The sequence below is a fragment of the Agelaius phoeniceus genome, chromosome 2, assembly GCF_051311805.1.
Source record: "Agelaius phoeniceus isolate bAgePho1 chromosome 2, bAgePho1.hap1, whole genome shotgun sequence".
NCBI classification, from domain to species: domain Eukaryota; kingdom Metazoa; phylum Chordata; class Aves; order Passeriformes; family Icteridae; genus Agelaius; species Agelaius phoeniceus.
Genome location: NC_135266.1, coordinates 17,893,445 through 17,921,113, shown reverse-complemented (window position 1 = coordinate 17,921,113; position 27,669 = coordinate 17,893,445). Strand labels below are relative to the sequence as shown.

General features: G+C 43.7%; 1 protein-coding gene across 1 annotated transcript; it reads right to left on the bottom strand.

Moving 5' to 3' along the window:
- Positions 1-11,948: 11,948 nt before the first annotated feature.
- On the bottom strand, positions 11,949-27,200 carry ASB9 (ankyrin repeat and SOCS box containing 9). Its single transcript, XM_054654579.2, has 8 exons — positions 26,861-27,200; positions 22,231-22,310; positions 21,141-21,248; positions 20,081-20,231; positions 19,386-19,520; positions 17,839-18,030; positions 14,688-14,854; positions 11,949-13,522 (listed from the first exon to the last, which is right to left on the bottom strand). The coding sequence occupies exons 1-7, from the start codon at positions 26,952-26,954 to the stop codon at positions 14,730-14,732; spliced, it is 885 nt and encodes a 294-aa protein (XP_054510554.2). The 5' UTR covers positions 26,955-27,200; the 3' UTR covers positions 11,949-13,522; positions 14,688-14,729.
- Between the last annotated feature and the right edge of the window lie 469 nt (positions 27,201-27,669).

The window sequence follows — 27,669 nt, the reverse complement described above, 5'->3', positions numbered from 1 at the left end:
TGTTTTTTAGGAATTACAGCCTTCTGTACCATCAATATTCAGTGTTGATTTTGACTCCTCTTTTGGCCTCTCAAGAGTATTCCTTTCCAGGCAAATATTGCTTTTTTTGTCATCCAACAGCTGAAGTGACTATTTGACTTCCCATTCATGACATTGGCATGCTTCAGGTATTTTTTGTTTTCTAGAAACTGATTTTGCCACATAGTAAACCCCTTTTTCTTCTCCCCTCTTTTCTTTTTGGGAATGCACATGGTCTCAGAGCTTTGCTGGAGCCCCCTTTGATGCAGGTTATATTATCCCCCACTTTCATAGGTGACCATTCATGTGCAGGGTGAGAAGGCAGAAGAATAAATCCTGTGCTAATGAGGTGAAATGCAGGGAAAGAAAATAGGCCTGATACAAAAGTTTTCTGAACACTGAGGTCTATTGACTCACAGAATAGTCTTCAAATATTAGGATAAAAACCATGACAAATGACACCTTTAAACTCTTTAGGAATAGAGTTTACTGAGAATTTTCCTTAGGAAAGGCAAAATGTGGGCCTTCTGAAGGCAGGATTCCTCACAAACATGAGTGGAAGTGACAGAAAAGTAATTTAGTTCTCCTTGTTGTCAGAATTTTAAGGACAATTATCTCCACAAACCAAGGGATCAAAAAGAGCAAGGATTGCTTGAATGGGCACCTGTGCAACACATTCCAGGGTAACCTGTTTTCCCATAATTCTTCAGACTCAGATACTCTGGATTTGGGGCCCTTTGTCTTATTCTCAGATGATAAACTGGATTGTGGAGGCTCAACATTAAATATGTTGGCAGGACATAGGATCCCATGAAATAGTTGTCAAAAGCAGAGGGTGCTTGACCTACTATAGAGGGGCTCAGTCAGAGTAACTATTAATCTGTCATTAATGCCTGGTTGCATTCTGTGTAGAAACCTAATAACAGAAACTGTAAGAAACTGTTACTTGAAGACATTTATAACCAGCAGCCTGCATAACATTTGGTGTGAGTTCATCAACATCACATCTCACTTCACATTATTTTCACAGTCCACATAAACGGTGCTCTTTTGGGGAGGAAGCTAAAATCTTTGAATGAAGAACCCAAAATCCAAGCCTCCCAGCAGAGCCACCAAATACATTTGCATTCATATTCCTAACCTGAATAGTAAACTGAGAGAACATGCTGAGGTGGCTGTCCTGGAGGAAACCCTATAATAAGAACTGAGTGCATTATTTAGAAGAGAAGCTCTTGCCATTGGTACTAAACCTCTTTTGGCCAGGGAGCATCCTGAGAGTATGAGAGAAAATGAGCACCAAGAGAAATACACTGTTAAGAAACAATTCTAAATGTAGGTATTTGTTTAACCTATAACTTTGTTTTTTTCCTTAGCTTGCAATGAGAAACTTGACCTTGAAGTCTCAATGTACAGTTCTTGGGTTTTCTTTAGTATTATGCCTTACTGCCATTGTTGCAGAGTGATAGACCTGCACATAATTGTCTGTTTTCCCAAAAGCAGAGAATTCAAAGAGTAATGGGTGCAAACACGGCAAGGTGTTCTATACCACAAGTATTTAATGTTTCCTGATAAATTGCAAAGGAAACCTTTGAGGACTGCTATTAACTAGTGCAAATTTTGGAAATTCCCTTCTGCCTTTGCCTTAGTTGGCATTATCTAATGTGTGTCTCACGGGAAAAGAAAAAAGTATCCCACCTTTTTGAACAACCCCAAGCATCCCACTTACCTAAACAACAGACCAATTTCCAAAGGGAAATGGTTATGATACTGATATCAGCAGAGGAACCAGTGTGACTCACAATTTGCCTTTGGGGATGCCGCCTTCAAGAGTCTCTTTCATGACTGGACATCTTAGACAATCCCAGTCCTTTTCCCTCAAAGGATGCCTTTCAGATAGATGTTACTCAGCAAGCTCTTCATCCCACAGGATGACTCAGATCTCAAACTGCCCAGGGAGCCTGGACTCCCCAACAGTAATGATGTCACCTTGTTCCCAGGGACAAGAAGCAATGGTAAAAGAAAAACGTGGACATGGGGCTACTGAGACAATCAATATGTTCTTAAGTTCTACCTCCTCAACCACTAAAGCATCTCCCTGAGCAATTTCAGGTAATATCAAGGAAGTTGTTTAGAGGGAGGAGGACATGTCAATGCTTTTGTTGCCCAGATTGCACTTTTCTACTTTTTGAAGATAGGTTCAGTGTCAGCAATTCTCTAGTTAAATGACTTCTATCTATCCTTGATAGAATTCTTAGAATTTCTGATGGTGAGTACTCCAGTCTATTAAGGTAGAGGTGATCTGTCCCCCTGACATGAAGACAGTAATGTCTCTGAGTACTGAAATCACCTTAACCCAAGTTTTTTTTCCACGTCATTCAAGGAGAACAATAAAAGGAAAGCTATGAAAAGGTTTGCAGGCTTTTGCACTAAACTCTTTCAAAGCTTACCTGCATGGGAAATTGTAATGTACAACTTACTGGGTTTACAGACCATCTGTCACTCCTGAAGCTCAGCAAAGCGACAGAATACAAAAATCCAATTAATGATTTTAAAGATTTAGAAAACCAGTTAGTCTTCACAACAATCATCACAACATTACTGTGAATTACTTAATTGTTAACAGTTAAATTAAATATCATCTGAAAGATGCCATATGTTTCCATCCATTCCAGAAGTCATGGACTGCATGGGGTGTGCACATGCTTGAGATATCTCAGGTGCTAAAACAACTGAGAAGATGAGAGATGAGCCAAGGATAAAGAAAGGGAGGGACTGTGGGCCATTAAACAGATGTGTTGAGGTTCTCCTGCCCTTGTCTGTGAGGAGCTGTGCCAAGCACTCAAATCAACCCACCCAGCCAGGCAGGCACTGGCACCCAGTCACCCTCAGGGCTCACCTCCCCAGGAAAGGACCAAGTTCTAGGAGACAGAACAATGATGAGAACTTTGGATGTTAGTGGTGGGAAGTTTACTGGACTTCACCTGAATACTACTGTGAAAGCCAGCACCAATACTTCATGACCCCTATTCTTTCCTTTAAGTCCATTTTTATAAACACACATGAGGCAAGACAAATAATTTGAAATAATTTGAAATAATTTCTTTTTTTTTCCTCCTTTTTAATGCATTTGATACTAACCCAGCTAATTACAATCACAACAACTAAAATTTTATGATGAATCCCTATAAATCTGGGCAGTGCTAGGAATAATGCTGTCCCTTTAGCTTCAGTTCAGTCTCCTTAGACCAATGAATGCAGCTGTGGTCTCTAACTGTGGGATAGCTGTTCTTGCCCTAGATCCTGCATTGTCACTGCAGACATGTGGAGCAATGTGGTTCCCTCTGCCTCATCCATCGTGGGCTGTTCAAGCCATGCCCTGGTGATCAGGTTATTCATTTCACCCACTGCTTTTCTTTAAGGCTGATCACTGCAGTGACAAAAACATTGGCCAATGCATTGTTGTAGCTCCTCAGCAAGGAGTCTCTGCTGTACGATCAAGGAGCAGAGCCACAGCAAGACTCCTAATTTTGGATGCCCATTTGAGGTTTATGGTATAATTTTCTTCCATAACTGAATAAAGTTACAGAATGCTGTGGATACTTAATATGCAGCTGGTTTTCATTTCAGTTATAACTGTGAGAAAGTTATTGATGATCAGACTGGATGTAGAGAAAACACATCCAGTATGCCTGCTGCTTTTTAAATGCCACATCTATGTGTCTTGCCTGTCAGAATGTACAGAGCAGTTGGTAAAGGCAATGCAAGACAGCCTTCTGCAGGACAGCCTACATATTTTCACCTCTTTTCTCTGGGAGAAGCATGCTATCCAATACTTGATGAAACAAAGCTGCCAAATTGTTCTGATCCTTTTAACAGCACTCTGACACCCCTTTCTTGCTTACCCACTTATTGGATATATGTTTACAAAAACCTTTGAACCCTTTAGATAGGTAAGGGCTGTGAAAAATATCCTATGATTCTCAGTGTTGCTGGAACAACATCTGCAGTCTGACCATCTGACCACCCTACTGTTCCAGGTGCACACAAATCATCACTCTGCCTCTTTGGTGGGAGAGATTTAGGTAAATACTATCTCCATTTTGTAATCCCCTTCCTCTTTATGGAAAACACAACCAGTCCCAGTGGTCTGAAGGAAGAAAAAGTGTTCTCTAGTCTGGTCCCTGATGTTGGCAATGTTGGAGCAGAAACCAGGATGTGCTGTGGCACCCTGATGTTTCTCAGCCTCAGTGATGCCAAATCAACCATGGGCTTCTTTTTAGCAATTATGAAACACCTGGAGGGAATCCTATTTCCAGTTTCATTTTCACTGCCTTTGCATATGGATGAGATGCTGCCATGCAGGTGCAGGTGTGTGACTCCAGACCCTCAGGTCACCCACACACTGGAGGAAAGGAGTCCCCTGCAGCCATGGCAGCTGGCTGTGGAGTGTCCAGGAACTACCAGGGGCATGGAGGGTACACTTCTGCACCTTGCAGCGTGGAGTAAGGGGAATGTGGGGATTTCTTTGAAACTAATTACAGAAAGGTGTTTGGAAATGCAGCAGGATTTCATAAGGCAGTGTACATGCCACTGCACTAAGGGATGGCCATCCACGAGACCGTAGAGCCCCTCCCTCACTTTGGCCCAAATAAAATTTCTGTACTGTGGCATCTGAATATCTTTGAGGATCTGGTTGTCAAGGGAAGTTTTGTGACAAAACTTCAAGAATAGCTATCAAAAATTACAGGTGTCTGTTTTGGGGATTTTTTTTGTCCTGGATGTGGATGTAAAAGTACCTTTGAGGTGTTGTATAATTCTCAGCTTTGTGAAGGCTTTTCCCTTTTTTTAGGTTTGGTTTGTTGTTTTTTTTAATCTGCCTTTTGCTTTCAAAAGTGTTTTCAAATTCCCTCAACAGTGTTCACATTCATACCTCATAATTGTTTGGTGCTTTAAAAATACTAATGTTAGCAGTCACCCTTCATGAGATGAAGGTTACATAAATGCCTCTTAACTAACTACAAAATGCTGCAAACAAAGAGCTCCTAGTTTTTCCCCAATGAATGTTTCTTTGGAGATTCAGAAGCTGATATTTTACTGAACTTTTTCTGCCTGTGGACAATCATAATAGCTCTGAAAAAAGTAATCCACACCAAAGCTTTATAACTCAAAGCAGAAAGCTGCAGGAAATTAGCTTTATTTTGCTGTTAATGGAAAGAGGCAAAATCCTGCAGTAACTTAACAGTTTTGGGTGGGTTTTTTTTTTATTTTTAAATGATTGAAAGAGATTAATAAAATTTAGGGGACAAAATGAACTTGCATTTCCTATGAACATGAAAGGGCTCTGTATCCTAACAGCAGATTTCTGTGATAACCATAAAGCAGAATTTAATGAAATTGCTTTAGAGAAATGCAGCAATAAATACAAGTAATGAGCCAGCAAAAGAAGCCAGGAGGCAAGGTGCTTCCATAGATATGAGTCAATAAATGCATTAGTGAAGTGAAAGGAACAATGGAATCTTGGAGAGAAAATTGCTTAAAATTATCAGAAATTAGAAGAGTAGCAACTTGACAAAACTCCACCAAGAAATCTTCTTTTTTCCCTCTGGTTATATTTGAATATCTGCACTTTAACAAAAGTCTGGAAAGGCCAAAATGGTAGTTAAGCCACTATGTTTTTACTGTCAGCCAAAAATATCTTCAGAGTCTGATGTGTGATATGAAGCAAGGTCTCCACACCTCATGCACTGTTTTACCAACCAGCACACAAAACACAGCTCTGCTGAAAAAACAGCAGTCTCAGGATGATCATACCTGGAGCTTTGCATCAAAATGTGCATCAGTTTGAGATGGGACCCATATTAAATGAACCAGTAGCTCTCCAGCACTTCCCTTGTCACAGAGGCATTCCAGAAGCACACAGGTGGCAGAGAGCAAAGCATAGCTCAGATCTCCTTTCTTTGTGGCTTTTGTGGAGCCAGAAGAGAAAGGTAAAGGAGCTGTGCACCCTATATATTCACATCCCCTAGCTGCAATTTGCTGAACAGAAGTAGCACAAACACATCAAGTTTGTGATGCCATTCCTACCCCCTCATGTTTTACTCACTGATAGCTGCAATTTTCTAGGCAGCTCCTGTAGAAGATTCAAAGAAATGAGAGCACTGTCAAAGTAGCTGCCTCCATTTGTGCAAAGGCAAATGCACATCTCTGGGCACTCACTTGGATGTCTCTCTAAATTACCTTATCTGCAAGGATGTGTGAAAGTCTGCCTCAATAACTCACAGCATGCATTACACTGGAGAGGCCTAGCCCATGTGCAGGCAGCACCTGAAGGCATTTATTTCTATGGCATGGAGCTGAATTAGATTGCCATATGCAATGCATACGTCTCCTGGGCTGTAGACAGTGGGAAATGGGATAAACATAACATTTTAGAGAGGACATGGAAATAAGACATTTCCCTGAAATAAGAGTCACTGCACAGCATGGGGCACAGACATGGCAAGTCCTGGCTGTGACACCAAATGGCTTTGTAAAGTTCTGTGCTGCATGACTTTTAGGAGAAGACTTCAAGGATCACTCTCACCCAAAATAAATTGTGGGAAGGACTCTTGCTTAGAGCTGCTGTCTAGAAAGTGGTAACAGCCAGCCTGTGAAATTAGAAAGCCAGTAACAGTAATTATTTCCCTAGAAGAGAAAAGGAGTTTTGAAAGGTATTATATACCAGTAAGCACTCATTCTGAAAACTGAGACAGATTTCTGTTTCTAATTGATTAATTATATGTAATTTCAGTAGGTACGGATGTTCCACTTTCTGGAACCGATCTTTTTCTGTCAAGTGCTAATGGAGGTTAGAAGAAAAATATATTAAGCAAGCTGCTATGTAAAAAACTAAGCAGACCCTTCAAAGACTGGGGATGCTGCAGGGTACCTCTAATTACAGGTCAGTGACAACCAGTGACTGAGAGCGCTTACATTCATGTTTTTCAGACTTTTCCAGTGCTGTCTTAACAGGATGTATAAATGGTAAAAAACATTAGATTTTGGGGGGAAAAAAAGGAAACCAGAAAAAAAAAACCAAACAAAACAACCAAACAAAACAAAACAAAACAAAAAAAAAGCCCCCCAAAAAGGATGACAAGCATTAAGTAGATGTAGAAAGGTTGGTCATAAGTAGGACAGTAAAAAAGAAAAGTTGCACAGCTAGCATGCAGAAATGGCAATGATGGGAGATTCCGTGATCTGTGTGAGCCTGAGGTTGCATTCATTCCCAGCAGCACATCTTTTCTAGCTCGATTTTCTCACAGATTATTCTCTGGCTCTTCTGCAGAGCTGTGTGCCAGTGATACCATCTGCTGGCCAAGCCTGGCACTGTCCGGGAGTGAGCAAAGGTGGGGCTGGCAGTGCCCAGGGCAGGGCTGGCAGTGCCCAGGGCAGGGTGGGGCTGGCAGTGCCCAGGGCAGGGCTGGCAGTGCCCAGGGCTGGGCTGGCAGTGCCCAAGGCAGGGCTGGCAGTGCCCAGGGCAGGGCTGGCAGTGCCCAGGGCAGGGCAGGGCTGGCAGTGTCCAGGGCAGGGCTGGCAGTGCCCAAGGCGGTGCTGGCAGTGCCCAAGGAAGGGCTGGCTGTGCCCAGGGCAGGGCAGGGCTGGCAGTGCCCAAAGCAGGGCAGGGCAGTGCCCAGGGCAGGGCTGGCAGTGCCCAGGGCAGGGCTGGCAGTGCCCAGGGCAGGGCAGGGCTGGCTGTGCCCAGGGCAGGGCAAGGCTGGCAGTGCCCAGGGCAGGGCAAGGCTGGCAGTGCCCAGGGCAGGGCTGGCAGTCCCAAAGCAGGATGGGGCTGGCAGTGCCCAGGGCAGCAACCACTTCTCTGCCCCTGCCCTCCCTCCCCCAGGGGGGCTCCTGAGCCTGGGCCAGTGCTGGGAAAGCTGCTGTGGCAGGGTGAGACAGCAGATCCCAACCTGTCATCCAAGCCAGAAATGTGTCCAGTTACTCCTATCCCATCTCAATGTTCTGTCCTTCAGTCCTGGTTCATAGGGTTTTGGGGCTTTTTCTTTGTCATGCTTACACAAAATGCCTTGCCTGTTCACTGCTCAGCTGTCCAGGCACACACAGTAAAAGACAAAAAGTCCAGACTGTGCACAGGGATTGGCACAGCCCTTTTTTCACATCTCAAGAAAAGAGCTCTCTGCACTATGTCCTTTGTTGGAGCTTTGCATGTAGCTGTCCCCCTTGAATACACGACAGGCATTCAAGACAACTACAATAAATTTATGGAATGAGGTAACTGAAAGCAGAGAGCATATGCAAAATGCCTTCAGGAACTGAGCTCAGGGTGCTTGCACTAGGTATTTCTTTTGGACTAAGATGTCTGATTACATGAACCAAGAACAGACCAGTACCTCAAAAACAGCCAGAAGCATATTAGGTAGCTTCGGGTTCTGGCTTCTCTCTCTCTCTTTTCTCTCTCTTCTCTCTCTCTCTTCTCTCTCTTCTCTCTCTCTCTTTTTCTTTCTTTTTTTTTTTTTTTTTTTTTTTTTTTTAAGGGGATGTGTGTTTTACAAACAGAATCACAGAGTTTTGGTCACCCAGGTCTCTGTCCATGGAGTGGTTAAAGAGGCTGGGAGTCTGGTCTGGGAGAAAGAAGCTAAGTGGGAGGGATGAGAGAGGCAACTATAAGGAGCAATGAGGAGAGATTAAGAAACAATTCTTCTTTTTCTTAGGTAAAACTAACTGGAAACTCTTGTAGAACAAAGAGGGAGGGAATTAGGCATACAAAAGAGATGTGGTGGATTAATAGATCTCTTGCCATGCTCATGGATGTCCTGGATGCTGAGAATTTGCATGGCTACCCAGATGTCCAGGCCCTGCGGGCACCACCAGCACTGACTGCCCCATGGCAGCTCCCTGCCCCTGTACATGACCCCATTGCAGTCACCCATGGCTCCAGTCCCTGCCCAGAGATTCCCTAATCCAAGTCTGGTTTTAGGCTCTCATGTTCTGAGGCACAGTGAGAAAATATTAGTGAACTAAAGTCAGAGTCTTCCTGGATAAATTGGAAGAGGAAGGCTTAAATTCACTGAAAACAAGGAGGATCTATCTCCAAAGCACCAGGGATAGCAAATATAGAGAAATAATTTATTTCATTCTAGGAGGGAATCTGAACTTGCTTCCAGCACCTCTAACAAATATGTCCCAATAGCCCTACTGGTAGATAATATTCCTCATGTGTTTTCTTCTGTTCCTGCAAGAAAAATGAGCAATTTCCTTGACTTGGATTTAAGTGTTTGGGGTTGTGTTTGTTTGTTTAGCCTGAGAAATAATAAATGCAATTATAGCTTGGAAAAGAGAAGAAGCTACCTCTTAACTTTTGCTCTATGAGGCAAAGGTTTTGTTTAGGGTTGTTTGGCAGACTGAAAAATTGACTGGGAGCTGTGGACAAAACCACCCTCTATAGTGGTCAGTGAAAAAAGACTGAGCTGGTAATTCCAGAACCTGAGCAGTGCTCCATCTTTTCTATGGGACAAGTGAATAGAAATAATCCCAGTGAAGCTGGGACATGCCCACACCTTGTACTCACCATTATGATTACCCGAGGAGCAGAAATACACTGGTCACCTATTCTGAACTGACAGGTATCAATGGAGTTATTTCAGAAAGGGATGTCCATAGTCCTCATTGAAAAGACTTGGAAAAGCAGATGTTCTGCCTATCAACTTGTAGGAAAAATTATATATAAATAGTTGGAAGGAACAAAGAGTTTGTCAGTCTCAGTCATCATGCTCGGCCAGAGGGTGAAAAAGCAGAATAAAGTGCAGGGTTGATGCTCCTTCAGAGAGGCCTGGGGAGAGCAAAGCAGCTGCTGGGAGCTTTGCCCCATTCAGAAATTCCCAGAAATACCAACTGTTCCTGTTCTGGTATTATTTAATCAGAGAAAAAAAAAATGCAACTCCCTTTCCTCAAAATAAGGTAATAAAAAGTGCAGTCTCGATGACAATGGGACAACCCTATACTTGTCCTATTCATAACAACTTTCCAAGGTCTGTATGAACCTCTGTGATTCAGAGTCAGTGCTTTCATGAGACAAAGAGCTGCTACTGCTGCATTTTACAACCCACAGAAAGAAAAGCTCCAGGGATTTCAAAAGCCATAGACTCGGCAGAGACTCCAAGTTTAATTTGTGAAGTGAGAGAGCTGACAGATTACAAACTCAATTTTACTTCACAGTCACTAAAGCCAGGAATCTAGTGCTGTGTCACTTGAACCAGTGATGGTTAATGAGTTTCAAGACCTTTAAAAGTGCAAAGGGAAGTAGTTCAGAAAGGAAAGGCTTCACCTGGCGCAGAAGAGACAAGACCTTGTTGCAGGGTGACATGAGCCAGGTATTCTCCAGCACTGAGGCAGGGATGGAGTAAGGATTACTGTGTTGAATGATGTAAGAATTTGAAACATTTCTCTTCCCAGCAATAGTTCACTGCTGTCATTTTAAAGAACAGTGGACTCCCCTAGGTATCCTAGAGAGCAGTTTTGCATCAAATGTTGCCTGGTGCATGAAAGTGAGAATCCCCTGGAGCAGTGAGCTGAGCAATGTGTCAAGGAAGGTCAAATAATTGCTCAACATACATGGAAATAACTCCTGGGAATTTTTATCCAAAGCCAGCAGGATTCAGGCTGGAACTGCAGAGCAAGGCAGCCTCCATTTTGACAAATACAGTGCATGTGTTGTTAAACAAGAAAAAGTAGATTCGGGAGCATCAAGTCTCAGACCCATGATTCTCAAGAACATGAGTCCGATGGGAATTGAGCATATCCCATATTAGGCATAAAAGTACTCTTTTTTTCACCACTAGCCTACTATTTTTCAGCCAGTCTGTCCCATTTGGTTAAGCTAGTAAAGTAAAATTGATTTCCTTCTTAGGCATCTTCAAAGGAATTCATGTCAGTGAACCGGCGAGAGGACATTCTCTGAATATGCTGCAAAGCTGTATGTTACATTTGCTAGATTTGCATGTCTGTTGTTTCCAGTTAAGAGAAAATATAAAACAAGAAATGCCCAGGACAGCTGTGGACCTTTGCACAACTGCAGAAAGAAGAGCTGTGTCCTGGGATGTGGCTGATCCCACCTAGCAACTGCAGAGATTTATTGCACCAGATATATTTTAATAAAACAAAAGATTGTTGTCTTACTAAAATCCATTGATTTCTTCTGTTGAGGTGTTTTTAGTTCCACAGTTTCCATAATAGCTCTCTATCCATCAAAAAAACCACCTTGTAAAGCAATTTGCTGGCACTGCCCTCGCTCTTTGAGCTGGTCATTGAGGGCAGGGACTCCCAGAGATGCATCCAATGGAAGGGAATGAGTGTCCCTCCACACCTGCCCAGGCCAGCAGTGTACCCCAGGGCACTGACAGACACCTGCTGGGCTTCTGACCACACTGGGACCTCCACCCTCACTTCCAGCAAAGGGTTCCTGCTGTGTACAAACACACAGCAGCACCAGAACATTGCATGCGCCTTTTGCTTAGCTGGCAGGAGAAACAGATTAATGCAAATCAATTAAAAATAAAAACAAAAAAACTCAAAAAAACCCAAAACCAAACTGAAGACAGTGACCATCTAAAATTACATTTTTTCTTCCTTTGTGTAATTTATATCTCCTTTTCACCTCATATTTCTTTCACTTTTTCATCTTTTTCAATCCTCAAGTGAGCCAAGAAGGAATTTCAGGAGTCCAGCCAGCTCTACATTAAAACATCAACAAAAGGCAAGTTTTGTACAGTATTTGCATTTTAGTCTCATATTTACTATAGTTTTATTTAAAGGAAATATTCTGTTCACTACCTGCCGACATGTGGGATTGCAAGACATTAGAATTCAAAACTCCATACTATCAGTCAATCCAAAAAATTAGGCTTATCATTTAAAAACTGAATGAAAACAAATTAACAAGCAAAAGAGTATGAAATATTTATTTCTGAGAAAATATCCTACAAAATTGTGTGACTTAACTACCATTAAACTGTTTACATAAAAATAAGAAAGAATGTGAATAAATATATTCCTGACAATCATTTAAATCCTGCATTACATTTTGAATGGTTTCAAATATAGAAAAAATCCAAACCTCACCTATAAAGAGCTTATTCAGTTTGCATCATGTACTTCAACAGTTTATAACTGGATAAGTGTTGATGCATAAAGCTGTATTTCACCAGTGTTGACCACAATTTTTATGAAAATAAATAAGTAAACACACAGAGATGATACAAACTGAGCATACAGAATTCATTCTAATTCCACTTGGGCAGAGAAATTCAAGTAAACAAGAGTCATACCATGAAATTTTCATAAGAAAAGCAAACTAGAAGCAACACCCTCACCTGGTTCTTGGAGCAATTTTCTTCTGGTATTGTAATTACTCCTATAAACCCATTGGCTGAAGTTACAAAATAAAGGCAAAAGTAAAATTAGTACATACACAAATATTTCTTCATCATCTAGGATATAATGAAATGGAACTCCAGCTCTCCACTGCGTCACCAAAGCACACTTTAATGTCCAAAATTTAAGCAGCAGGTTCACTGTCCATTCCTTGACTGTCCAATGCAGATTCAGCTTAATTAAGACAGTGATTTTAGAAGAATATACCTTCCCCATCCCAGATACCTGCTTTTATTTAACCTCTGTGAAGACAGATGTCTACTTTTCTTCCTGGGCATGAGGAAAACCAGATGGAAGGCCATCTTAAACCAGCCAGTTGATTTTCACATGGCTCAAGTATGTGTGATGAATTGGGTCAGATAAGTGACACATTCCCAAGTGTCTCTATCACCAGAGGAGTTAGAGACCTAACTGTGTTTGTCATTTTGTCCCATTAGGGTACAATTTAGTGTCCCACAAACCCAACAGAACTGTGATGTGTCAGCACAAAGGAATCAAACCATCACACTGGACACCTACAGCCAGCAGCCATGCTGTGCAGACAAGGATTTGAATTGTGATTTACATCAAATACCAGCATCCAGACAGCATTTGACCTCTCCTCTCTAACATTCCCCTTGCACAAGGCAGGCTGGCACTGCTCACACTGGCACACTGGTGAACACCAAAATCAGCTTTCATGTACTTGAAGGCTGCCAGTCTCTTCTGAGCTGAGGGCTCTGTGTCTCTCATTGCTGCTGTTAGGGATGGCAGCAGTTTTTGCACTCCCAGCCCCCTCTTACAGGGTCTCCACAGCAAAGTGAAAAAGGATCTCCAGAAGCACTGAGTGTGTGGCTGCCCCTTGAGCTCAGGGGTGACATGGAAGCCCCTCAGGGTGCTGGGCATGCTGCTGCTCCCAGGTGATGCAGATGCACTTTGGTTTAGAGCTCAAAAGGAAACAGGGCAATGGGAAGAAGAGCTGGAGTCTCAGCATCCTTGCTCCCACATCCATCAGGCAGCTCATATCCCCAGGGGAGCACCCAAGGGAGCAGAGTGGTCACAACTGCACTTTGGCTTGTGGCAGCAGGACCCATTTCTGAAAGGGAAAGAAAAATGCCCAATGTTAATGTTTAGCTGGAAATAATTGTTCTTATGACCTCAGTGGAATAAGAACTACATATGTCATACACTGAGTCAACTGCCCAGCAACCGAGCAGGGTGCAGTAATTGCCCACTGCTTTTAAATTTAGAAAGGATTTTGATTTCATTGTTTGTTTTATGACCACACATTAGAGGCATTATTATTACCACTCCCATGGAAAATGCTATGAATGAGGTAGCAACTCTCTCAGAAAAAAAATATTATCTCATTCTTAATATTTTCTTGGGTGGAGAAGGGGTGTAGAAGCTGTTGTTTTTCTGATGCATGCTGAAAAATGCTTAGGAAATATCATCTAATTTTCAGAGCAGAAAAGAAGAGCACTCAATGCTTAGTACTGATAGCCTGTTAGCTTGTGTCCTTGAAAATTAACATGCTACAAGGAGAAAATGGGTAGTTCTGAAGTGTCTTCTATGTCTCAAAGTATCAGGAGTAATTTTCTTTATTGGATGATTAAAAACTTTTGCCCCACTATTATGGCACTGTATGGGACTGCCATCAGCAGTGACCTATTGCTGTCAGGGCAGAAATGCTTGTTTCAGATGCTGGCCTAAATGCAAATGTTGGTTGGTGCTTATCTGTCTGCAGTGTGATGCCCTTAGAAAATGAATAAATTCTGCCAGAGGACCTTCCTTGCTTGGCAGCTGGGTTCACTTGGGTTCCCTCCCCTTCCTCGTGGTGCTGTGGGCACAGCCCTCACAGGTGGCAGGCATGTGAGAAAGCTTTCTGCAGCTCTCCTGGTGTGCCTCATGTTCACATGAAATGCTGTTGCTGCTGGGCTGGGACATGTGTTTTCTTTGTAAGGGGTTGTCAACCACAAGACCTCTGAAATGGTGCCAGAGAATTGGGAGATCTATTTTAAAATGTTATGCTAATTTTCTGTGCTTTCAAGGGGGCTCTCACATCACATTTCCAAGCTTCACTATGCAACCATGCAGGACTTTTTCTTTCCAAATGGATTTGGTGGGGGTGATGGCATTGAGAACTGAGCAAGTTGGTCAGTCCTGTGCTTCTCTGACCTGGGCATTACTGGAGACCAAAACTTGCCATAAATTATCATTGCAAACACTGGCAACACTAGCGATGAAAAAAGTCAACAAACCTTGTTGTGTTATTAAAGGCACTGTTTTGAACATGAAAAGGCTCAAATGTGGAGAAGGAAATGTTTCAGCTCATCTGGGAGGAGAAGTCCAGTAATTTTTTGATGCTGCTGGTATCCAAAGCACCTCCTGATGCACAGGCGGCACAGCTGCATCAAAGACAGTGGCCCTGAGAGAGATCCAGGGAACAGGTTACACACATGGCTTTATAATGCCAGGACTATAAACCTGAAACAGCAGCTGTGCAACCCACCCCCTGCCACCCACCTCTCACCAGCTTTCCACACTGAGCACTGAAAAGTCAAACCTGCACCCCCAAAGGACACCTGCCCACCTGCAGTCCAGTCCAGGCCTAGTCACTCTGCCATTCCTCAGCTGGCATCAGCAGCATCAGCCTTTCCCTTTTAAGCTGTACAAATGTTTGTACTGTCTGAGAAGAGATGATTGATGCTACTTTAAAAGCCCTTCCCTCCTCTCACTCCCCCAGTGAGATCAAAGTTTTCACTCCACTGCTTTCTTGAGGCATATTTCATAACAGTGATGATGAACACATAGCAAAAGAAGCACTTTGTAGTTCTTTATTTAAACCTTCCAGGTGAACCGGTCCCATATTGATGGATGGGAGCCCTGTTGAAGAATCTTTGTCACTTCATAAAAAAAATCTAAGTGGAAATCCTTTTCAGGAAGAGGAAATTCCTATGTGAAGCTCTACCTGCAGCACCCACCAGTGTTCAGCCCTGCAGAGCATTGTTTGCACAGGGGTGATGAGTGTATAGGGTGGCAGGGGCTCTGGGAGGGCAGGTAAAAGATGGGCACCAATGGGGGGTTTGGATGCAGGGAATGGGGAGGACATGAAAGGGACACTGCAGAAAGCAGGAGGGAGGTGAGTGAGCTGGGAAGGGACAGTTTAGGTGCCTTCCCACCTGCAGAGCAGAGGGAAGGAAGGGAGGCCACAACAAAAATGCAGTGAGGTGGCAGCTTTGATCAGCTTTTGAGACTTCCCTCATGCAGGACACCACATTTCCAGCAGCTCTGCAAGGCTGAAAGCTGCTGTGATATCACAAGGGCTGTGCAACATAGGAATTGTTACCCTGTTCTTGGGTACAAAACAGGGCAAGCTAGCTAAACTATTGCAGTATCACACTGCACTTGTGCTTGACTCTGATCCCACAGATAAAGGCTCTGCCTGCAAACATCTCACTAAAAAAACAAAAGCTTCCATTAAGAGAAAAAACAACCAAGCCCAAAACATGAAGACTTATCAAAACACAAGCAGTGACACTACACTGGAAAATATTTTGCAAACAGAAGCACACAGTATATTTTTGGAGCATTAACTATTTCTCCCACCCCCACACAGGACTGTCCCTGAGATGTAAGCAGGTATGATGGTCCAGCAGCACAGTGATCTGCTAGGAAGGGAACCACCACATGTACTACACCTGCCCTGGGCTGGTCCTGGGAGGGTGACTGGGTCAGCACACTCACAACTCATCTCTGGTGGCCAAACACGCTCCTGCAGCTGCCTGGCATGGGCTGCAGGGCTCCAGCAGCTGCTCTGGGGGGAGAGGAGCCCTGCATGGAGGAGAGCAGGAGAGCAGCTCTTGCCCCACTCTCCTAGATCACAATTGCTCAGCCAGCCAAAGCAGACAGACATCAGCTGTCCACAGGCATGACCCCACTCAGAGAAGGGCATGTTGGAGAACATCAGAAAAACCACTATTCCACAGGAAAATTCCCTTCAGGCATTTATTGTTTCTGACTTTGATTGCTGAATTTCACTTAGAAAGGTCCTCACTGCCCATGCTGTCAGCTCAGCCTGAGCAGCGTTTCCAGGCCAGCAGCACAGGGCGTGCCTGAAATGTTTTTCTATCTCAAATAAACAGGACACATGCAGTGCCACAGCAGTCAGGAACTGAATGCAGCAGGGACTGGAACTCAGAGGTCACTGCTCTGTGTGCCATAGATTAGGTTGAGAAACCAAATACCCTTTGCTCATGCATAACATGCACAGCACAGTTGCTTCCATGCTACTTTCACATTACTTTTTCAAGCAGGGCCTGATTCATCACTTTGTTATTCCAATTTTACCTTTCTATGGCAACAATCTCATCAATGTGCAACTGTTATAAACAAATCACCAATTTGTTTAAAACAATGAAAATCCAGATTATTTAGTAATGTATATAGCTTGCTGAATGACTTGAGAAAAACTAAGGAAGAACACAAGTATAAAAATGAGTAGACACTGTGGATCTCATTCTAATTTTCCTCAATAATAAGTAACATTTTTCTCCATAATTCATTAAAGATTTCATAATCAATAAAATAAAATAAAATTGTCTGAAACTATTTAATTTACAAGAATGAAACAGACTCTTCCTAAATTTTAAGCTTATGGTTTGATACTGCTGTTATTATTCAGCACATAAGGTTGGTCTTTAGAGAAAGTCAAGTGTATAAATGAATATAAATATATAATCCCTTATATAGCTCCTGTGCAATTTTCCTTAATATAAAAAAATCATGTAGCCTTTCATTTTAAAGATATTTCTGCATCTATGTAAAAGCTTGACCCAAGAATAAAAGTAAAGGACAAAGAATTAAAAACGACGTTCAATATACCTTTTTTTAGTATTACGTGCATTAATTTTTTTTGGATTGCAAATCTGCATTTGTGTATTTGTGCTGAGACAAACCTGACCATCTACTGTATACCCAGAGATCCCAAACCTCATCCTCCCTACCTAGCCTCAATTCCCATCAGAGGTGATTTGCTGCCTGCATTTGTCAGCACACTCCATGGAACACTCCTGGGTCTACTGCTGTCTGACACAAGGCAACTGACAGATTCTCACTAAATTCAAAGCTTTAGGTAATGAAAAAAGCTACCATTAATTTCTAAGGCATCTTTTGCTTGTTTATTCACCCTCAACTCTATTTTGCATTAAATGGCAAGCTCAAGATGATTGCTTCCTGATGCAGTAGATTAAAAATCTGGAGGTTCAGGATGGGTTATTTTTCTTATCATTATCACAGTTAGTTCACTGTTAGCTCAGTTATTCCCAGTTTCCCAGTGCCAGCAGCCTGGAATAGCCTAGCCTCGTGCAATAGTCTGTGTGGGTTTTCCCTAAAACAAGTTCTAAGGGGCACCTTCTCTCTGCAGGAACAGTTGGCCCACAGGGCAGCCAGGTGGGACCAGCTCCACTGGCCTCTTGTTTTCAGCATTCTTCAGCCAAAGGTCTGCTCCAAAGTCCATCAGCAGCTTCACCAGCTCCACGCTGCAATTCCTGGCAGCCGTGTGCAGAGGGGAGTCCAGGCCCTTGCCACTGTTCACGTTTGCTCCTGAACAGGAGGGCAGACAGCAATGAGAACCCCATGACTGCACAGTGGCCCATTTTCATTCCCTGCACTAGCTGCTATTTCTCTGAGTAACACACAAGTGCTGTAGCCTGCACCCAGAGCTGGGCTCCCTTACGCTGGGGCTTGGTGCTACAACTTGCACAAGCACAGCTCTCACTGACTGAGGAGTGGGGCTGTGAATAAGAAAATGAGCCCAGAGGAATGGTGCAGGAGGAAATCCTTCACCCACAGCCCAGCCCAAGCGTATCTTGGAGCAAGACAAAGGTGCAGTTCCACCTATGGACCACCTCTGCTTCCCATCCCTTAAAATAAAGGCAGGGTTTCAACATGCTCTGTACTGGAGGCTTAAGCTCGCGGGATTTCCAAAAAGTATCTGTTAGGGGAAAAATGCAAGGATGGAAAAATTCTTGAGGTCCTTGGTCAAAGAGGGCATAAGCACCCCTGATGAGAGTTCCCTGATTCATTACCCTGGATTAGTGGCTCCTAAAACACCCTAAGAAAGGTGAGCTGCAGAACTAATTCAAAACTATAACGTTTTTAGAGTACACATTCCCATATACAGGAGGCAGCAGAAAAAATAGCAGGAAAAAGAAAATAGTAGCCAACATTTAACTTAGATTAAATTAAAAATATTTAGATTAATTTGTATTTTTACTTCTTCCCAAAAAAAGGTCATCGTACTAAACAATGACCTACCAAAATGTGATATATATGATTTTTGCTTATTTTTCTAAAGTAGCTTTGTTGGTCCATCATTTTTGTACCAGCTATGTAGCTACTTTAGGTTATATGACCCCTTTGGCTAGAAGACCTGTACTACTGTGGATAACAAGAAATGGTTTTCTGTAATTACCCAAGCATTTAGAGTTACAGCTTTGTGTGATGCAAAGGATAGAGTGCTGAACCTTCTTCTGTGTTGGAAGTGTCTCCAATTTTTTATGACCTCATTGGAAATCAAAACATGCTTCCAGAAATACTATATAAAAGTGGCTGACTCAATTGTTTTGGGTAAAGAGGAGGTGAAAAATAAATTTAAAAATTAAATTTCTTCCTGTTCACTTCAAATAACCACAGCATCACATGCACAGACACTGGAAAGAATAGCTTGTTCCTGACACAATCAGCCATGTGAAATCCAGGACCACCCATCATTTTGTTGGGAGCTATCAAGCTGAATTCTTGATCACCTTGCTACCACATTTAACCAGGGCTGCTCTTAGGAGTGAAACATCTCCTGGTCCCAAAGCAGGAGCTCCTCTAAATCTTTGATACAAAGATAGTCCAAAGATAGATGCTGCAGGAAATGAAAGTACACCATTATTTATTTTTGTTTTTACCTGACTCAAGCAGCTTCTTGGCACAGTTGAGTTGCTGGTTCTCACATGCTACATAGAGTGGAGTACCCAGGTGCTTGACGTTGTGATCTATATTTACCCCATGGGACGCAAGGAGTTCAACACATTGCACGTGACCTTAAAAGGGATAAAGGAAGAGTCAACTCACAGAGATCAGGCTTTTTTTTCAGCAAATTCTCTGTTGCAGCAGTGTAGTTTGGCAAGGATTCAATGTTTTGTCAAGAGGTGGTAGTATAAGCTTTCATCCACTCCAATGGATGCAGCCAGCAAAACAGGAGCTGAAAAGCCACGTTCAGCACAGCAGGCTAAAGCCTCACAGGCTAAAGCCCTCACATTTTATCTGACTCATTTCAGATGTCTATTGAAGATGAGATGAATCACTCCATGTTTCTCTCCACTCCTTTTGAAGCTAGCCAGATGTCTCCCTGAAATGTCCACGTTGCAGGCAGCTGATTTGGACACTGCATTCCCTTCCAGGTGAACTCAGAGGATCTGACAGCTGAGCTGACCTGCCCTTGAGGAGCAACAGGGGTGGGAAGAACTGCACCCCTCATGATGAGACCAATTAGCAAGGCATTTTACACGACCCAAACCAAGAAAAGGATCTTCTTTATCCCTCTCCTCCACTTCAACAGGCTGCTAGCAGCATGGAAAGGAGGCTGATGCTGTGGGGTTACCTCTCTTTGCAGCTTCATGGATGGGGGATGCCAGGTCACAGGGTGGTTGTAGGCTGGCTCCATGCTCCAGCAGTAAATTCAAGCAAGCCACACTGCCACTGACACAGGTGTTGAATAGTGGTGTGTGCCAGTCAACAGTCACTCCATTCACCTGGGGGAAAATAACACAAAAATCCAGCAAGACTTTTCTTCTTCTTGGTATTTAAGAATTGATGATAACGAACCAGTTTCTCAGCAGAAAATAGGGGTTTCAATCTTTTTTATTTAATTCCATGCCAAAACTCCTCAGTGCTTCTGAAGACTAATACTTTTCATTAAAATGATCATTTAAAAAATATTTGTTTAGATTTCCCCTGTCTCTCTAACTAAAAAAAAAAAAAAAAAAAAAAAAAATCATCAGGGCCCCTCCAGGGTCTCTCAGGAGTTACCAAGCTAAATGTATGACTATTTGTCAGTTATCTTAGCTGAAACACACCTATCCATAGCCCTCTTCTGAAACAGACCAATTTTAGCTGAAAGTTTGCAATCCTTCCTTATTTTCTTTTTATTTTTAAATTTTAAATTGAAAGATAATATCTGGTAAGGTAATGTATGTATGAATGAATTTTCTTATTCATTATAATTTTGAAGTTAGCTTGAAAAGTAGTGCCATGAGACACCATTACACCATTTTACTTGCATCTTGTTTCCATTTTCTTCCCATTTTTTGTCAGTTGATTGTCACATTCCTATGCTTCTACTTTAGATTGCATATTGATACCAATAAGATTAATATATGCATAAAACAAAACACATCCTTAACTGCTGCAGGATTATAAACACTTTGCAAGATGAACTTCCCCTTGTTCTTGTGAAAGATGAGAACATTTCATCCTTACCTAAAGAACATTAATAACTGCTGCTTATATCTGTGCTTTTTGGATTGCTTTATTAGGAAGTGCCTTTCAGAAGTAGCTCAAGCAGAGCTAAGTACAGAGTGTAAATCACAGAGATACTCTGCCATGACATCACATGCAACATCCTAACACTGGAGACAGTGGTGTGTCCATCCCCTGCTCACCTGAGCACCATGTTTTAACAGGACACTGGCACAGGCAGCATGACCCCCCAGGCAGGCTTCATGGAGAGGAGACACCTGGTCTGCTGTAACAAGATTGACATCATTCCCCTGATAAGATAATGGAAAATATCATTACAACCAACTACTAAAACCCCCATACAAAATCCACAATTAAAAAAACCCCTTCTTTAAAAGCCTTACGTAACCAGACCTTCCCCAGCTTCCTGGAGCTATTCCTCTCAGCAAGTAAGCAGCTGAAGGGGATGAAGAGGCTGTGATGCTTTGGCTGGAGTGGATACTGGCACAGCATACCTGAGGCCATGCCTTGCACACCCTGAAAACCAGCACAGAAGCTTAGTGGACTGTCCAGTGGGACAGTATGTTGTGGTTCTTTGACTGGCTTGAACCCTGAAATGCTCTTGAAGTATTTTCTGCTCTTTGCCTCGAGGCAACCACCGAAGGGAAGAAATGCATCAGAAACATTGGTTGGATTCCACAGGATCTTTTGTTTCTAACAATCTTGGTGCTCCAGAAGACTAAGCTGGAAGAGTCTCCAACACCCCTTCCCTTTCCATTACCTCCTTCACAGGTTAAACCCAGGGATTTTGAAGAAACAAAGCGGTGAGGTTCAGAAATCATTTCTACCTATCCCTGACCTTGTGGAGGGACCAGGGCCCTGAGATATGCTCAGGCACTTCAGAAACAAATGTCTGGTGACTGAATTGAAGCCTCAGGCAGACCCATGACTGGGTCCAGAGCTGGCCCCTCAGCTGGGGCACCAAAACTGCTCACAGGCACACACAGGAGGTGCAGAGGAGCTGCCCTCAGCCATCCAGAGATCCCAGTGATCCCATTACCTCTGCCACAGTTAACACATCACCCTGGATAGCTCAGTACATCATCAAAGTAGTGCACAAAGCTTGTGCTGGGCAAGGAACTGACTGTAGGAAAGAAAAGCCTGTTGCATGCAGATTACACTGTGGCCTGGCTAACACAATTCTCTCACCCTGAAATTTCACAGTAGAGCACAGAGGGCATTCATCCACTGAACAAACCCTGCAGAGACCACATGAACCCAGGGGAGAGGTACCTGTTCAATGAGCTTCTTCAGGGAAAGCAGACGCCCATGGATAGAGGCCTCATGTAAAGGAGACCAGTCTGAAACAAAGTCTGTACAAAAACAAAGTCAGGAAAAAGGCTAAAAACTCTATTTCACTAGCATACTTTACTTCAACTGTGTGACCTCCCTTCTACTTTATTGGAGCTGCCAAGATTTCTCTGGAGCAGATGCTGAGAGGGAGACAGACATGAAGATGGTTTCCCTCTGGGTGCATTTTAACTCATCCCATGTTTGCACTGTGCAGCTGCACTCCCCTCCTGAAGACAGGAGAGGGATTTACAGAACATCACCTGGATCTGGCTGAGCTTGTCCCTCTCTCTGAATTATTTCCAGGGCCTTTTTTTTTCCCCACAAACTTATTGCATTTTACCAATTATCTCAAAAGGAATATGTTTTGAAGAGGGTTTGGCTGATCAGTCATTTACCCTGCTCAGAGCTAGACTAGAGCCAACAACACTTGGCAAGAGAAGGGACCAAAGTACAAGGAGACAAATTGTGCTACCTGTTCATTCTGTCTTTCAGTTTTCAGTGTTTGCTATGAGTGGTGCATTTTAAGTAATAGCTGTGTTCTCTGCATTGCTGAAACCACCAAGTGAGGTACAGCATGTATATACTGTGCAAATTTTAATAGAGGGAGATTTTCCATATTACACATTTTATGGCTCAGAGCCAGCTGACAGCAATAACCCCTCTGAGAGATATTTACATCCCAGCACTCAAAACCCAGTGTCTGCTCTATGTCAATGTCCCAGGTTCCCCCTGGGAAGGAAGCGAAGCCTTTACAGAGAACACTTCACACAGCTTCCTGTGGAAAGACATTTTGCTGTTCTCTGGAGATGTCCCACTCTCCTTCCACCAGCTACAGAGAATACTCCAGTGACCAATTTGCTGGCCAAGTTGCTGAGGTTCTCAGGAACCATATTAGAGCACATGCATGGAATGGAATCCTTAACAGCAGCAAGTCTGCCTTCAGCAAAAAAACCCTAATAAGCCACTATAATTCTTTAAAAGAATGTTTACACATTAGCTGATGATCATACAGGTTTTAAATGAAAAGAAGGTTTATTTAGGCCAGATGTGAAAATGTGGTGGTGTGAAATAATGGAACAGGTTGCCTAGAGAGGTGGGAGATGTCTCATCTGTGGAAAGATTCAAGGTTAAGTTGGATGGGATCCTGAGCAACCTGGTCTAATGGAAGGTGCTCCTGCTCATTGCAGGGGTGTTGAATTAGACAACCTTTAAAGGTCCCTTCCAATCTAAACCTGGCTATGAGTCTATGAATTAGCTTTTAAAGAAATCCCTATTCTCTGTTATTAGCATTATTTGAGCTCTGCCTGCCTCCTTCTATGTTCCATGGGCTGCATCCCACAACATTTACACAGTTTCATGAGGTTTCCAAACATCCTTTGGCTTTAGCAAAGGATGGACAGCCAATTCTGGAAGCTGTGGTTCTGGTTCATAAGGACAGCAAAACTGAGCTACAATTATTAAAGCATGCAATGATTAACTGACTAAACCAGCTTTGCTCTAAGTGATGTGTGTCAAATTGATGCTTATCTGACTGTGCTGTTCTTGCTGGTCCTGCCTGTGTTACAGTCAGTTGTGTTCCCAGGGTATGTAAAAAGCTTTTCCCATTTAGCAACAAATGCCATTGGCTAAACGGCATGATTGTAACAGAAGTATATTTATAGATATTCTAAAAATTTAGATTGAACTACAAGTTTTTTGAGCTGCAACTTGAACTTTCTTTGGCCCCACAAATATTGGCAGGTGTTTGTGCCTGTACCAACCTGTGCATTGTACCAACTTATGATAGCATCGTGTCATGATGACATAAGAGGGACATGTCCATGTGTGGATCTTATCCATTCAGTCCTTGCTTGAGAAAAGACAGCTTTCTGCTGAAACCCTAAAAAGAGCCAGATCAGCCATCTGTGGAGACTGGCCACTGGCTTGCAAGTTTCCAAGTTTTAACAATGAATTAAAAGATTGACCATATAAGCACTAAAAATACATGTCAGTGAAAAATAAAAGAGATATGTGCTAACACATAATCCATCTGGGAGTTCTGTAATTGAGAGAAACCTAGAGTTTTACCCTAGGTGGAAGTGGAGCCTTAGGGAGCCCTAGGGAGCCCATCACACCAGCCTTGGATCCCTTGGGAGGAGCAGGATTGAAGGCCTGACTGATGACTAATTGTGATGGCATAATTCCACATCTGCTGCCATGAACTGCACAGCCCCAGGCTGATGTCTCTCCTGCCCTACCTCCATCTGCAGCCAGCACCTCTAACCTGAAGCAATGCCAGGGAGGCAAAGCCCCGGGAAGGAATGGCAAATTTCCCCAGTTTCTTGACCCAAGGCATCACCTCCTGGCAAATAACCATATTTCTATTTTCTGCCTGCTCAAGGCTGGAACTCAACTTTCTTGCCTGGAAGAGGAGAAAGGCTGCAGTGGATTTCCTTGTCTCACTGCCCTCTTTTACCCTTCAGAGGAGGCACACTGTCAGCATATAAAAGATCTGTATTGTATTTGATTAAGACCTAAGCAAATGTCAATTCCAGCTGACCATGGGCTTTCAAAATCCTGATCTAGTGACTTTCATTAATGTGCCCAGACACTCTGCCACCAGAGCTGCATATGGAGTAGCAAGGCCAGTGTGTGTGGGGGACACAGCTGTTCATTGTATGTATCACCACTGCAACAAGGATTCCTGACTGTCAAAAACAGGTACAACTGCTCTTTCACAAAGAAACAAGATGATTTGTCCACATTTAAAATTTACCCACACCTTAGTCCACAGGGAGGCTGAGTCAGACCCCAGGAGTTCGGCATCTAGATATCCAAATCCCACTGGCTTCCAGTGGCTTTGGGTCACCTAGCTCCCCTTCCACTACAGAAAACTCCAGCCAGCCCAGGGTTACATCAAACTCTGGACATATTTGATGGCATTGCCATCACTCAGGCACGTGACACTGGCAGGGTGGTGTACACAGAGGGAATCTCATAGCAATCACCATGCACACATACAAATTCTGACTGCTCCCTGTGCACAACAGAGCTCTCTCAGGACCTTTCTAGAGCACTGCTGTTAGTGGTGATGGCTGAAGCAACTTTTCCCAACCTCTGACCATGTGAGGGCATTCCACCTTCCATGCCTGTCCCTAGGCTGCTTTCCTCCCATGCCTCTCACGCACAGTGCAACTTGAAAGGGGCTCTTAAGTCCTTCCAGTGAAGGTATGCTCGTGCATTCATATTTGCAGATACAAAATCCTAAAGCATTATAGAGAACAGTATTACAAATGGTATTTTTCATACCCAAAGGCTGTCCCTAAAGTTTGTGATATACATAGCCTGAGCCAAATACATTCCCGCTGGAAATTGCCAGCAGAGCTTACTGACTCTGCTAAGGAACAGGCAGACGTGAAAGGAATGGACTAAACTTTGATTTTCAAAGGACCAAATGATATGTGTGCAGCACTGTGCCATGTGGGATTCCGCCCTTCCACCCTCCATTTTGCTGGAGCTCATCTCCAGTGTGGACTAGTTCTATTTCACACTGCTAATAATAATATTGCTGTGCCTTCCTGCTCATCCCAGCCTCAGGCTATATGTACGTGGCACACACGAGGGCAGGCAGACTACACTGCAGATAGACTGGTCAGCCTTGCATTTTGGTTTTATGGTCCTAATTTTCAACTTGGTATTAATGGAAACATCCTGAACAGCCCAGAAAAGGAGCAAGGACAGCGTAAAATCACATTTTCTGAATTTACCTCATTCCATCTGCACTCGCTATTAGATGAAGGAGAAACAGAGCCACATTGAACACATCCAGCTCAGGATATGAAGTTAAATTACTTGTCTTTTCTTACCATGTCATATTTTCAATGGCTCTGGGCCAGACACAGAGCAATGACTGGAGTGAGGTCTGAGTAACTGCTCACTATTATGTGCCCACAACAGCACTGGTCACAGCAATGCCACTGCAGAAGAACCCACTAGGCTCAGCCTAAACAACACTTAGGTCTGTTCATCTGAAAGACAAGGGGAAAGGATAAAAGATAAAGAGAAAAAAAAGAAGAATGAGAAGACAAAAATGAAAAGCAAAAATTAAAATAATCAAAAGAAAGGAGAAAAGAAAGAAGGAAAGTAAGGAGGAAGGGAATGGAAACAAAGAAAAAGAAGAAAAAGAAGAAAAAAGAAAGAAAAAGAAAAAGAAAAAGAAAAAGAAAAAGAAAAAGGAGAAATTGAGCCAGTGCTGAACTTCCTGCTGGCACTAATTTAAGTCAAACACGCCACATTTCAACTTATTTCTCAGTGTGCTGCTTTCCAAGCGTTGCATTTGTTTCTGCCTGCACAAAATGAAGTCCAAAACCAACCACTCTTTTCTGTGATACGAAAGAAAAACAACCAAAATCAAACAGAAACAGCTTTTTAAAATCCCCTCAGAAGTACAAAGGCATAGGGGTGTTTTGTGGGGCGGACTGAGCTCCTGTCCCGAAGCAGGACACAGGAGCAGCAGCCCCGCAGCCTGGCCGTGTCCCTGGGTGCCTCGGGCAGGGCAGAGCCCCGTCTGTCCCCAAGGAGCGTCACTTACCCCTCATCCGCGGGGTACCCGGCGGCGCTGCACATGCCTGGCCTGCAGCTCCGTGCAGTTTGCTGGCATTTTGATCTGTTCTCTCATCGTCCATCTCAGCCCTGTCTGCCCCAGCGCTGTTTTTTCACTTTGTGCTCGGGTTCCAGAGTTCAAATTCCATCGTTCCCGGCGAGCCCCCAGCGGCCGGAGCGGTCCCTGGCGCAGGCTGTGCCCGCATGAGCCGAGCAGCCCTTGCGGCGGCCGGAACGTGGTGCCGGCAGCTCCCTGGGCAGAAACCCGAGCACCTGGGCTGGGATTGACCGCAACAGCTCCCGGGCTGCCCTGCTCGGCAGCCAGCGACCCAGCCGAGCGAGAGATGTGCCTGATGTCACATCCTCCCCAGCGCGACGCCCAATCGGGGCGCCCGCCGTTCATTTTTATCAGGAAGGAAATTCTTAGTTTGCCAAAAATACGAGACAGAAAGAGCCAGTTCAACGAGTCGAGCAAACTCTGCCTGCAGGGGATGCGCAAGGAGACCACGGGCAGGCGCAGCTGTTCCCTGCTCTCCGGGCAGGGCTTGCACAGCTCTGTCCCGTCCCCGGGCAGGGTTTGCGCTGTTCTGCCCCGCTGCTCGGGCAGGGTTTGCAAGGCTCTGTCTCCGGGCAGGGTTTGCACAGCTCTGTCCCGCTGCTCGGGCAGGGTTTGTACAGCGCTGTCCCGCTCCCCGGGCAGGGTTTGCACGGCTCTGTCCCCGGGCAGGCTCTGCCCCGCTCCCCGGGCAGGGTTTGCACGGCTCTATGTCCGGGCAGTGTTTGCGCTGTTCTGTCCCG

Bases quoted from the DNA above. Each gene is read 5' to 3' on its own strand.
- ASB9 (XM_054654579.2), bottom strand. From the start codon at position 26,954: ATGGACGATGAGAGAACAGATCAAAATGCCAGCAAACTGCACGGAGCT. The intron at 22,311-26,860 runs GTAAGTGACGCT...GTTTTTGTACAG, and splicing joins GGGTACCCCGCGGATGAGGG to ACTTTGTTTCAGACTGGTCT. The intron at 20,232-21,140 runs GTGAGCAGGGGA...ATTTTCCCCCAG, and splicing joins TGTTAAAACATGGTGCTCAG to GTGAATGGAGTGACTGTTGA.